The sequence below is a fragment of the Hemicordylus capensis genome, chromosome 1, assembly GCF_027244095.1.
Source record: "Hemicordylus capensis ecotype Gifberg chromosome 1, rHemCap1.1.pri, whole genome shotgun sequence".
NCBI classification, from domain to species: domain Eukaryota; kingdom Metazoa; phylum Chordata; class Lepidosauria; order Squamata; family Cordylidae; genus Hemicordylus; species Hemicordylus capensis.
In genome coordinates, this window is record NC_069657.1 from 429,716,498 (window position 1) to 429,730,741 (window position 14,244).

At 45.4% G+C, this 14,244-nt stretch overlaps 2 protein-coding genes across 3 annotated transcripts in view; one reads left to right on the forward strand and one right to left on the reverse strand.

Annotated features, from left to right (window-relative positions):
• Nucleotides 1-14,244, reverse strand: part of LOC128352043 (transmembrane protein 247-like) — a 61,329-nt gene that overhangs the window by 30,594 nt on the left and 16,491 nt on the right. The gene's annotated exons all lie outside the window — the stretch shown is intronic.
• On the forward strand, nt 669-11,017 carry LOC128352034 (RNA-binding protein 25-like). The gene is made up of 3 exons (XM_053312184.1): nt 669-848; nt 6,236-7,264; nt 10,871-11,017. The coding sequence occupies exons 1-3, from the start codon at nt 846-848 to the stop codon at nt 10,877-10,879; spliced, it is 1,041 nt and encodes a 346-aa protein (XP_053168159.1). The 5' UTR covers nt 669-845; the 3' UTR covers nt 10,880-11,017.

The following is a 14,244-nucleotide window of genomic DNA, read 5'->3' on the forward strand; positions in this document are numbered from 1 at the left end:
ACCAAAATTCTTCAGAACATGGAAAGAAGCATTATCATCTACTAACACCTGCAGAGCAAGCTGCTGTTAAAGACATAGGATAACTGAGACCAACGGGCAGTGTGTGTGTGTGGGAGGGGGGACCCACTGCAAATCTAGAGATGAACTGCTTCACCAGGTGGATGTTGGCTATGATTCCCCATAGTAAGGCTCACATTTTCACAGCTACTGAAAGGGGTCATTCACACAGTCAAAAAGTGTCTTCTGCCCAGGTTTGAGAACTGTGTTTGCTCCAAGTTATCGGTTGTGTGGAAGCAAGGTAGGAGGAAAACCTGGGTCAAAGTGATAGTGTGGGAGCAAGGTAGGAGGAAAACCTAGGTAGCGTTTCCTCCTATCTTGCTTCCACACAATCACTTCGACCCAGGTTTCCCTCTTATAGTGCTTCCACACAACCAAAAATTGAGAGCACACACAGTACCCAAACCTGGGTTGAACACAGTTCTTGATTGTGTGAATGGCCGCAAAATGTCACTTGACTTTTAATCAGATTTGTAGCAGTGTCATCACAGCATGTCCAACTCAGCTAAAGAACAGGTAGCAGAGAGTGGACTAGGCTCAAGCCTTAGCAACAGAATGCCTTGCTTGCCAGAGGAGCCTGGAAGAGTGTGAAGGTTGCTGGGTGTGGAAGCTTGTGACATCACTGTGACAGTTGGCCTGGAATGTGGATTACTTGAATGGCCTGGTTTTGCAAACTGGGACATCGGGTATCGAACGGAGAAAAAGACACTGGCTGACAAATTGTGTCCCTGGTTATACTGTTGTCAAGCTGCCTCTCTCATTTCTCTGGCTCTGTGCCTCAGTTCTCCATGGTAAGGGCAGTCTTCACTTTTATTTTGGGGTCTTCTGTTATAAGTAGGGGATCTTTATCCACCCATATCCTTTGGGACTTGCACAGCCTGGTAGTGCCCCAGAGAACAATAGTCCTATTCAGACATAATGCTGAATACTCGTACGACGAGTGCACAGTGTACACAGGAGCCCTGATCAGATGTGGGGTTTTTTTGGGGGGGGGATACACAATACATAGGAGCCTAGGAAGCTGCCTTATAATGAGTCAGACCATTGGTCTAACAAGCTCAGTATTGTCAACCTGGCAGCAGCTCTCCAAAATTTCAAGCAGGAATCTCTCCCAGCCCTTCCTGGAAATGTCAGGGAGTGCACCCGAGACCTTCTTCATGCAAGCCTGCAGATGATCTTCCACTGAGCTGTGGCCCCATCCCTTAAGGGGAATATCTTACAGCGCTCACATTTAGTCACCCATCCAAATGCAAACCCAGGTGAACCCTGCTTAGCAAAGGAGTCTCCGTACCACAAGACTCGCGTACAGCATCCCACAGCATGCCCAGAAATCCCAATGTGTCATGTGAGCACCATGAAATACCCTCAGGCTTACAGCATTTGCCTTTTCAGACAAGTGCAGGGAGGGGTGATGCTTCTTGGTAATCACGTGCCAGGGCACAATTTCCAGCCGTGCTCTGGTATGCTGTTCACGAGGCCAGCATCCTTTTTTAAAATGTCTGAACAGGGCTAGGTACAGATCTGTACACAGATCCAGTTATGCACATGTTATGTTGGATGCAGGTACACGTCTTTTCTGTCCCATACATTTGAGGGGCCTATACCCAGGTTCAGTTTTAAAATGAAAACAAATATAGTCATTCACACAAAAACATGTACCTGTGTACAGAAGTCTATACACTTGTACAGCATAATGAGGTCATTCACACAGTCAAAAACTGTTCGACACAGGTTTGGGAGCTCTGTGTGCTCTCCATTTTTTCGGTTGTGTGGAAGCAAGGTAAGAGGAAAACCTGGGTAGAAGTGATTGTGCGGAAGCAAGGTAGGAAGGAGAAGCTATCCAGGTTTTCCTCTTACCTTGCTTCCACACAACTGAAAATTTGGAGTATACACATCTCCCAAACCTGGGGAGAACAGTTTTTGATTGCGTGAATGATCTCAGTGTTTGAATAGGACTACTATTACTGGCCATAAGTTCAGCATTGACTGAACCCAATCTTTCCCTCTAGCAACACATAGGAATGGAGAACGTGTTCATAATGGTGCACCCATTATATCCGGTTCGTTCTTGATCTTCAGAACCAAAGAGATTTGGCAAGAGGCTTTCTTGGCATCGCCACTTCTGTGGCAGAATAATAGTAGATGGGTGATCATGTGACATGGACTTTTATGGGTGATCATGTGACATGGAGCTTCCATGTAGAAACACGTGGAAACTCTACATACATGCAGAGGACCAAATAATGTGACACACACACACCCTCCCCCGGTGACTGCCTTTAAAAAAAAAAAAGGGACATTTGTGGCTCTGAGTATGTGGGCATAGAATTGTAGGATCTGAGAAGTGGAAGGGACCTTCAGAGGTCTTCTACGCCAGTCCCCTGCTCAGTGCAGGAATCTGCGACAGCAGTCCTGACAGGCTGCCATCCAGCCTCTGTTTAAAACTTTACCACCATGTGCAGCAGACTGACCCACTGTCGTACAGCTTGGAAATTCCTGCTAATGTCCTGCTTAAATCTGCTTCCTTGCCATTATTACTCATTCTAGTCCTGTCCTCAGGACCAACAGAGAAGGAAGTCCATTTCTTTTGTGTGGCCGCCCTTTAGATATCTGAAGACTGTTGCCATCTTACCTCCCCCTCAGTCTCCACTTCTCCTGGCTAAGCACACCCAGCTCCTTCAAGCTTTCCTCAGAGGACTTGGTTTCCAGACCCCTCACCATCTTTGTGGCCCTACCCTGAACTGGCTCCAATTTCTCCACATCCTTAGGGTGCAGCGTCTGGAACTCGACACAATACTCCTGATGAGGTCTGACTAATGCAGAATAAAGAGGACCGATTATTTCTTGTCACTTGTAAACAATGGTTCTATTAATGCAACCTAAAATCACATTAGCCATTTTTTGCAGTTGCATCACACATGTTCTGCTTGTGGGTTGACTGAAATCCTGACATCCTTTTCACATGTACTACTGCGAAGCCAGTGATTCCTCGTCCTAAACCTGTATTTTGTTTAAATGCAGAGCTTTGCATTTGTCTCTGCTTAATTTCATTTTGTTAGATTACATCCAGTTTTCTAGTCTATCAAAGTCACATTTAATTGTATTCCTGCCTTCTGAGTAGATGGGATTCTCTACTCACTATTGTTCAAGTGGGGGCCACTTTGGCCAAAAACTTTCAGCATGAGAGTTTCCCACGATGCTGACCTCTGAGAGTGCTGCGCTTTCCTCAGCGCCAGGGAGTGAAGGCCTTGAAGAGAAATAGAGCCTTGTCAAGTCCCAGCACTATCTCAGAAGTGGGGGGGGGGGACTGCTGGGAAGCATAGCCCTTCCTAGAGCTTTTGCCATAAAACTCTATGGGAATTATACTTCCCAGTGCTCTGTGTGCACCTTCCAAGGTGGTGCTGAGGTTTAAGAGGGCTCCGTATGTCTTAAAGGGGCCCCAGCAGTGCTGGGGAAAGCACAGTACTGCACGGTAGGTACAGTCGCCTCTGTAAAGTGCCAGGGGAACTTTGTGGAGTATTTGGCTTTGGCAGAAACTGCAGAAGCCTAATAAACCATTAGTCAAGGAGCTGAACTGGGGGTTGATGGGAGCTGCCATTGGCTCCTCGGCTTTGCAATGAAGAACACTGATCTACAGTATTTATTAAAATGTTGAAGAGTTCAGGACAGAGCCCTACATCACCCCTCTTGAAACCTCCCTCCAGTTTGATTAATGTTTCACTTTATTGAAGAATAAGCCTATGGTTTCCTTACTCCTCCTCTTATTTCAAACATACTTGAGAAAGCCGTTTTTGTTGCTCTTAGCATCCCTTACCAGCCTTAACTCATTCTGAGGTTTAGCTTTCTTGATACTGTTCCTACAAATCGCAGGTACATATCTGTACTTATCTTTGATGGCCTGTCCTTCCTTCTGTTTCTTATCCTCTCCCCCTCCTGCTCATCACTAGGCTTTTTGTGCAGCCATGATGGCTTTTTTAAGATAGCTCTTGTTTTTCCTTCTTATTGGAACCGTTTGTGCTTCCTTCTTTAGGAATTCCCATCCATCTTGCCTCCCCTCCCCCCATTAGTTCATGTAGCCATGGAATTCTGCCTAGCACTGCTTTAAGCTTTAACCAGCTCTCCTGAAATCCAAAGTATATGCTTGACAATACGTGCCTTTAGCTTTTCGTAAGATAGAGCATTTCAGCATTACATAATCACTTTCCCACAAAGTTCCCACTACTTCAACTTCATTGACCGACACTTCTGTATTTGTTAGAATCAGATCAAGGATAGTCGGTACCCTCCTTCCTTCCTCTACCTTCTGAAAGAGGACGTTGTCAGCCGTGGTAGACTCTAACTACAATGTTGTTTTTATTTCATTCTCCCCTGGGCTTCCATATTTACTCTTTTGAATTTATTTGCAAGTGTACACATTTTTGACATATAGTATTACATCCCAATAGTGTCTGATGTCAGATGCAAGGAGTGGGGCAACAAACATCTTCCCCTGCTGCTGCCCTTGCCCCACCGCCCCCGCCCTTGCCCCACCGCTGCTTCTTACCTTTGCCCCATGACAGCGGTGGGAGCTGTGGCTGGACCGGGCTGGGCCTTTCCGGCTGGCCTGCATGCCTCTCTCTCTTGCTGGCCAGCCGCAATGCGCACCTGCACAGTTCGACTATGGACATCACATGCGCATCAAGGCAAGGGTGGGGCAAGGGTAGCGGTGCGGTGGGGCGGTCTGCTTGTGGGCCCCTTGGGGGGCCCTCTGGGCCGAGGCACATTATGTCCCTGCTTGTCCAATGGACGCTACGCCTATGCCTCTGCCCCAGACAGCATTCCAGATACCACTGGTGGCTAAGTTTACAGCTGGTTAAAGTGATATTTTCCTGCTCTCACCACACACACACACACACACCCCGGAGTGGTGCTCACTGGCCGCTACTGCTAAATCCTCCCTTTTTATTGCATTTATTCCTTTTGAACGAATTATATCTTTTAGTTGTGACATTCCAGTATTGGGAGTCATCCCACCACACCTGTTACATCTGTCAACTTGTATTTAGCTTCCTCTACTGGGAGTGCAAGTTCATCTTGTTCATTCCCCCTATTCCGTGCATTAGTGTATAGACATCACACGCCATGAATATTATACTCCAATGCCTCTACTGTTATTTTACTGTAGGGTTTGCTAGGCAACCCCACAACTCCTCCAGTTTCTCCTGCAGCACTCATCTCTGTCTTTGCTTGCCTTAGTGCCACATATTATTTATCTATGTGCATGCCACCTTTCCGCTAAAAGGCCCCCAAAGCATATCATAGTGATAACAAAACACAATAAATTCAATTCCAACAAAGAACTGGACAAAAGGAGCATAAAAATACAGGGAATAGGAATGCAGAAGACATCAGTATCAACAGCAAAACAAATCCATCAATGTTATGAGTGTGTGGGGGAGGGAAGATCTACCCATTCCACCACAGAAACAAGATATCTGACCCAAGTAAATATTTCAATTGTGCATGCTCACAGCATACGCCTGATATCTTGACTGGTGTCAAGCCTGACAGTGTCCTTGATAAGCATAAGACAGAACCATCTCCTTGGCCCGTCCCATATGGTTCTCCCTACAAAAGCAGCATGGGACTCAGCCAGACAAAAACAGAAGTTCTGGCACTTTGGTAGCACTTAAATGGGCCCTGAGTTTCATCGTCTCCAGTCCAGTTTTCAGCTATTCTTTTGCACGGTTCTCTCATCAAGTTTTCCAAATACAATGATTGCTTCCTTCTGTCTAAGTCAAAAGACCTTCTTCTTCTTCTTTACCTTTGGCCCTGTTGATCATGTCCTCTTCCCTTTCCTTCTTGCCAGCACTTTCCTAATTCTCCATCCATCTTTTCATCTCCAGTTGCACAGAAGATACTGTGAAGAACCAACCTAAGCAGCTTATTGACACCTCCTTTTACAATGTTTATTATTCTGATATGCTTTTCATAGTTGTCATGGATTTCTTGATACAGCCGTGCTATATGATGCACTGTTAGTTATAGCTGGGCAATTTTCATTGGTGCAATATAATTCTCTTGGCTTGGCACGCTGAAACTACAGTATTGGAGGGGTGGTTAAATGATTTCCCATTTACAACTGTGTTAATGATTCCCTGTCAGAAATGCATGCGTGCATTTTCCCAATGTCTTTTAGGATGCCGATGCATCTGCACCTGCATCTTCACCAATGCCTGCCATTGTGCAAGATACCTTGGCTAATGGAGACCAACGGACACCACTGGAGAGCTGGCGGCAGACAGAAGCTGCCAACAACCCTTTGCAACTAGAAGTGGTTGCCCAAGAAAAGGAAAAGAGTGATCACGTTAAGGAAAAGGAGCAAAGGAGCACCAAGCAGCCCCCTGAAGCCAGTAACGATGCTGAGAAGATGCGGCTCGACTTTGAGCTGGCCGTGCTGAAGCACCAGCAAGAGGAGAACGAAAAGCAACGGCAACATGAGGAAAAGATGGAGCACTTCCGCCTGCAGTCGCCATTCAGAACACCCACTAGAGGAGAAGAGGAGCCGCTAGGCGGGAAATTGGACCCCATCACGGAAATTGAGTTGGAGAAAATGCGTATGGAGTTCGAAGTGGCCAAGCTGAAGCACATCTCTGAGGAGAACGAGAGACAACGGCAGCACGAGTGGAAGGTGTACGAGGACAAGGAGAAGCAGCGCCAGCATGAAGAAAAGCTGGAGCAGATGCGCCTGCGGCAGGGATCTTTCCGGCGCCAGAAGGCTCCTGGCGACAATGCAGATGCCACAGCCATGGTCTTTTCTGAGGAAGGGAAGATGAGGATCGAGCTTCAACTGGCTATGCAAGTATACCTGCCAGAGATAAACGAAAAGAACCCACCCAGTGAACTAAGTGGGCAACAGCAAAGCTCCATGACAGAGAAGCAAGTGGAGAAGAAGCATGAGGCCAGAAAGCTGCCAGACCTCTCGGTGCAGCAGGAGAATGACGGGGCGACCAAACACTTAGGCATGCAGGTGCCCCCCATCGTGGTCAGTGCAGCAGAGCCGGAGTGGTCCAGCAGCAGGTTGGACTTGGCCATTGAGACCGAGCTGGAGAAGAGGCGGATGGAGTTTGAGCTGACAAGGCTGAAGTACGAGCACGAAGAGAACGAACGGCAACGCCAGCATGAGGAGAAGATGGAGCAGCTGCGTCAGCAGGCACCACCCAAAGAGGTAAGGCGGGATGCCGTGGGTAACAAGGAAAGCTGTTGTGTTGTGTTCCTTTTTACCTGTCCTCTTGCAAACTGAGCAAGGCCTGGATTCCCTTTTTATCCACCTGTGGACAGGAACAATTCTGTTCAGCAAACATTTCCAACCCACGTTTGATGAATGCATCCAGGAGGAGTAGGATCATCCCTGCTAGTTACACCCCAATGCTGATGTACCTGCTGGCCATGTTAGAGGTTATTAATTTTTACCCCAGCGGGTAAAACAGCAGAGCACTAAGGAATGGGCACACACTCCAGTTACAGAGTGGGTAGCAGAGGATGGTTTAGTTGTTGCAGCTATTTAGAGAAAATAGATATGGAGATCCTTATAGAACTAAATACTAAGTATTTATTGGTTAAGTACACTTGGATAGGAAAGACCTGAAACTAATCTAAAGGACTACATAATGAATAGGTAAGGAGAGAGAGAGATGTTTCCATCTGCTCTCCAGGAGGAAGGGGAGGACTGTGACTCAGCACAGGAAGTGCGGAAGAGTCAGATCAGGGGTCATAGAGTAGAGACAGGAGGGACAGTCAGGGAGACCCTTACTCACTATCTCTACTTCCAATGCCCCTAGTAGTCATTAGGATAGTTGGTGCAAAAGGTTGATGCACTTGAAGTCCATCTCCAACAGGCCACACCTCTAGGTGGCAGCACATTCCATGTTTAAGAACACAAGAACATAAGAACAGCCCTGTTGGATCAGGCCCAAGGCCTATCTAGTCCAGCATCCTGTTTCTCACAGTGACCCACCAGATGCCTCTGAGAACCCCAGAGGCAAGAAGTGAGAGCACACCCTCTCTCCTGTTGTTCCTCCCTTGCAACTGATATTCAGAGCCATCTTGCCTCTGAGGCTAGAGGTGGCCTATAGCCACCAAACTAGTAGTAATTGATAGACCTGTCCTCCATGAATTTGTCCAAGCCCCTTTTAAATCCATGCAAGCTAGTCACCACATCCTGTGGCAGATTAATTATGTGCCATGTGAAAAAACACCATGTGAAAAAGTACTTCCTTTTGTTGGTCCTAAATTTCCTGGCCATCAGTTTCATGAGATGATCCCTGGTTCTAGATCCCTTGTTCTAGAGAGGGATAAAACTTTCTCTTTGTCCACTCTCTCGACTCCATGCATAATTTTATACACCTCTATTATGTCTCCCTGTAGTTGCCTCTTTTCCATGATTGTCTTAAAGGAGTGGAGCTGAATCCACAGGGGGCTGATCCACACAATTTGTGCTCACTCCTTGTTACTCCTTCATATATCCTTGACATTCAAAATAGGTCTCTGAGTCTAAGCCTCGATGAGCCCAAACCCATAGTAAGGCTGAGTGAAAATGCCCTGAGGGAATATGAGCATATTCTTCCTTCTCTCTCCATTTTGGGATGTCTACATTTACCACAAAGTAAATAAATGTATTGGGATAAAACTAACATTACATTTTAAGAGTGGTAAATGTAATGCAATAGTACAGTCAGAACCCTCCAAGAGCACATTTTAATATCTTGGGGCAAGCTGGGGGGTGAGCAGTTCTGCAGGTTTTTAGCATGGTTTAGTTCAAACTAGAGAAAAACTGGCTGTAGTGAGTGCCTATTGGTTTGTATCCATGACATCATCAGCACATCTCACCTTTCTCCCAAACCATGGAACAGCTTGGCAACTGTTTTTAAAATGTTTTTGAAGGGTAGACCGATGCCCCCATGAACAAATGTGTGCTACTTAAAACTTTTTTCAAAAAAGAAAGCAGAGAGCCTACCTGATACATGAAACATGGAGAAAACCTGTGGATTCAGACCCCTAATTGTCTCTTTCCCTAATAGGAAACAACTCACTATTCCAACATTGTCTTGTTTTCAATGTGTACATGTACAACACAAATTGTGAAGCTAGATTCACACACCTGGGGGAAAACCTTAGGATAAACACAGCTGTAACCAGACATGTGTGGTCATTTTCAGAATGAATGGATATGGTTACAAACGGGCTCCATTCGTATCCATTTCCATTCATTCCAAAACAAATGTGCTACAGAACAAATGGCAAAGAACGGGATTCCCGTTTTTAGAGCTAAACTAATATGTTTAATGAAAATAGATTAAATGAAGGAAAATAAGAATGAAATAAAAATAAAAATACAGTAAAACTGAAACAATAAAATATTTTAGGATGAAAATAATTGAAAACGACATGGGGTTCCCCACCTCCGCACATGCCTAGATGTCACATTTTAAATTTGGCGAAAGTAATTCCTACACACATTCCAGAATGTGTTTACATGGCGGCAAAGAGGTATTTAAACAACTTCCACCACAGTTAGATAGGTACGCCAGTCTTCAGCCTTATTTAGGAATAAAGCTATTCTGGGGGAAAGTATGCATGCTGGGCATTTATATCTGACTGCACTGGTGGGTTGTTTAAAAATTAAATGATACTTAATAAAGCCTATTATTTTGCTTACGGGTTGTGTTCTTCCATTTTATTTATTACATTTTGGGTGGCTTCATGCAATCACCTATAAGTACAAAGGAAATGGAGGTTCCTATGGCGCATGCACTCATGAATGGCATGTTGTCTGAAACCGCCCAAGTTCATCAGGCAACTGGCCAAACTGACCAGGCAACTGGCTTCCACTTGAGGCTCCTAACCAAGGACTGGAGTTGTCTTGACAAAGGCTGTTTGACTGGTTCCCAATTGGACTTTGGTGGGTTTGGGTGACAAACCACATGGGAGCCATCAAGTGTGCAGCATAATGCACACTTACTTTGTACTTACTTACTTAGCACAAAGCCACCCATTTATACCCAACCCTTTCTAGGAGATCAAGGTGGTGTACATGAGTCTTCTCCCCTCCCCTTTATCCTTACAGTAACCCTGTGAAGTAGATTAGGCTGAGAGGGTGACTGGCCCAAGATCAACCTGGGAATCTGATGGCCAAGTGAGGATTTGAACCCAGATTTCCCAACCCTTTGTCCAGCGTCACCAGCTCTCACTTTAGGACAGGGCTGCCGAACTTTGGCCCTCCAGCTGTTTTTGGACAACAACTCCCAGCTTCCCTAGCCGCAGTAGCCAATAGGTATGCTGTGAGTTATCATCCAACATCTACAAGAGGGCTGAAGTTGTGCAACCCTGCTTTAGGAAGTAGGGTTTCTATAGAACTGGCAATGAATCCAGCATCACCCCCTTCAACATTTAGTCCATAGTTCCTCCACTTGCTCCATTTGACCAGTGTTGGTTCTGTTTGTGAAGATATGGCCATGATGTGGTTTTCTTTTCTTTTTTTCTGAGAAGAAAAAACTAGCAGGGTGTGTGACCACTCTCTAAAGCCCCTAGCCAATTGAAGCTGCATCTTGAATGGGATCTTATATTAAATCAGATGCACCATTAAAACTGCACGGTCTGCTAATACTACAAACAGGAATGACATTGGTGGCATGTGTTTGAAGGCGCCTTCAATTGGTCATGGCAAGGCATGGGTAACTGGGGTTTTTAATCCTAGAACGGCAACACAAAAGGGGTAGGATTTGGCTTTTTCTTTTGTAACCACTGAATGCACTTCTTTTTTCTTTTCCCACAGTCTGAATGAGGAATCCATGTCCTGACCACTGGCTGCCTTTCCCTAATATGCTGGGTTATCAGTGGATAGACACAGAGGGCCTCTTCCTTATCACTGTAAACCTCGTCTCTGTATTGCCAGTTGTACATTATACTTCATTGAAATGCTCTACAGTTTCTGCCTTGTGTTTTCATTTGTGTGCTCTGTATTCCTTTGTGTGCTGTGTATTACCACAGAGTCGGTGGCCTACATGATGAGGAAAATTACTCAGAGTAGTCCCATTGAAATTAAAAGGATATGTTAGGCATTGGTCCCCTACAGTACCCCTACAGAGCAGAGGGGCAATGCCTATATTGCATTGGTGCAATATAGCCCCTGGTGGCGCAGTGGTAAAACTGCCGCCCTGTAACCAGAAGGTTACAAGTTCGATCCTGACCAGGGGCTCAAGGTTGACTAGGTTGACTCAGCCTTCCATCCTTCCGAGGTCGGTAAAATGAGTACCCAGAATGTTGGGGGCAATATGCTAAATCATTGTAAACCGCTTAGAGAGCTCCGGCTATAAAGCGGTATATAAATGTAAGCGCTATTGATATTGCTATATATCCCTATAGATATATGGTGTCCAATACTCTCCTGGGACCTTCGCCAAGTAGGGCTGGGAAAGACACCTGCCTGAAGCCTTGGAGAGCAGCAGAGACCTCAAATATATCCACTCTATATTGTTATAGGATCCAATAGGGTATTGGACTCAAACCAGAGCGGTTCTGGTTCAGTTGCTGGCTCAACCTGGACCTTTATGAGTTTAATGGGAGAATCTGCAATTTGCAAATGCTTTTGCCATTCCTGTAGCAGAACACTTTAATAAATGCTGTTTTGCACAATATGAACATTAACTGACTTCATCTGGGTCAGGGGATGCCATAATGACAGGTCAGGTTCCCCACTAAGCATTTCATTCTGTTACTATCCCATCCCATATGCTAACAATATGCAACCATTACGGCATTAAGTTTAGTTGAATAACCAATTGAAAACACTTTGGGGCTATTCTCACAAGTGAGCCGAACCAGGCTAAGGGGGCCCAGCCTGGTTTTGCTTGCTCATGAGAATCAGTGGGCTCGAGGGTGAGCCCAGTGGCTCCATGGTGGCAAGCCTACCTAAATAGCCACCCCCTTAAAGCAAGCACTCTGTTAGCCTCATTTTTTTGATTGTGTGTCCACCGTGGCTACTTGGGACACACTTGGGGGGAGGTGGGATCCCAGAAATGCACTGCACACTCGCGCACATTACTGGGGCTCTGGGGGGCGGGGTGCTTCCCTGCGCCCAACCCACGGAGCAGTTCTCAGGTGCCCAGCCTTAACAGAAGTAGCTCTCTACAGTGGAAAACCTGACCTCACCGTTTCAGAATGTCTCTAAGTTGGGGGTGGGGTGGGGGTGGCATTGACATAGACCAATACACACCCTTTGGTGATGTTGATGTGTTCATTACAGGCACATCTTTGATAGCATCCATACCAAGTAACACTCTTCTCCCTCTTGCCAAATGCCCAGAGCAATATTGGAACACATTTAAGGTTCTTAGTTTTCTAAAAGAAATACTTGGAGGAATGAATGTTTATCCACATATCTGGGCATGTAGCTCTTTAAAATTAGTTGGCGGAGTGCGGGGGGGAGATACAACATAACCGCAATTCAAGACTGCCTCTCCATTTCAGCACTTGGCTGCTAATCAATGACATTTGCTTTATCTGGGCAAGAAAAGCACATCATAATGGGAGTAACACATATAAATAAATATTTACTGAAGCTCTGGGGAGAGGAAGAAAAGAAAATGTTGCTCATGACTCAGAAATAAAGTGACACATTGTTCACGCACAGAGCAGCAGAAGACTAGATAAATATGAAGTAAGCCGGGACATTCAATTTGCCGAGGGCTGTCTCTCCCGACAAGGGGGACTTCTGTCTTCATGACTGTCTGTACTGAATGAAAAAGACAACCATCCCATTCAAGGCACAGACTTTGCCCATTACACATACAGCTGGTCACTCAGTGCCCACACAGATCATAAAGACAATGAAGGCAGGATAGGAGACTACAATCAGAAAGGGAGTTGTATGACCATCCTTCCAAGTGGCAGAGCTGGGTGGCGATTGCTTTTCAATGAAGAGGAAGAAATACATAGACCGAAGATGAGTCATGAGCAACAATTAGACCATGTCCATTCACAGGAACGTTGCAATGCATAATTTAAGAGAACGTCTTCTTCACCATGAGCCCCACCACCTATAAAGAGCATCTGGAGAGGTTCATCTGCGGGTGCTGCCAACACACCTGGCGGCTACTCGGGAACGGGCCTTCTCTGTTGTAGCCTCTGGACTTTGGAATGCTCTCCCTGTTGAGATAAGAGCCTCCCCATGTCTGGCAACTCTTAAAAAGGCACTGAAGATGCATTTATTCACCCTGGCTTTGAATTAGATCTATGGTTCTAAAAAATAATATATTTCTTTTCTTTTCTTTTCTTATACTGGGTTTTTAATGTTTTAAAATTTTTAATGTTTTAAATTATTTTAATTGTTAAATGATTTGATGTTTTAAATTATTTTAATTGTAAACCACCCAGAGACGCAAGTTTTGGGTGGTATAGAAATTAAATGAATGAATGAATGAATGAATGATTTGAGAGAGGGGAAAGAGGCTCTTCTCTGTGTTATATGCTACACCAGCTGGATTCACAACATTTTTTAAAAAGTGTTAAACCAGGATTCAACAATTACCAAGTGTCAGCTCACCATGGCACCTGGAAATTTAAGCACAGTGGTCAGGAAGAGGAATGCACAAGCAAGGTGGACCCCCCGACACACACACACATCACCAGCCATGAAGCAGGTGTCACTACCAGCAACAAGCAGATAGTTCACTCCCCCCATGGAGCAGGAGGTCATCTGGCTCCTAAATATTGAGGCTGGCTCTTAGAGTCTATCCACCTTAAGTGGCACAGCAGGGAATTGCTTGACTAACAAGCAGAAGGTTACCAGTTCGAATCCTCGCTGGTATGTTTCCCAGACTATGGGAACACCTATATCGGGCAGCAGCAATATAGGAAGATGCTGAAAGGCATCATACTGCGCAGGAGGAGGCAACTGTAAACCCCTCCTGTACCCTACCAAAGACAACCACGGGGCTCTGTGGTCGCCAGGAGTCAAAATCAACTTGACACAAAAACACATATGAGTAGACAGACATCTGAACATAGGTAGAATATAATGTCTGAATAGGTTACAGACATTACTCTAACTTACAAAAGAGTAGTCAGCAAGCTAACAACCCCCAACTCCCAACAATAATTTAACTTGAGAAGCTGGAATGTAAACCTAAGACCTATGTACTTTGGGGG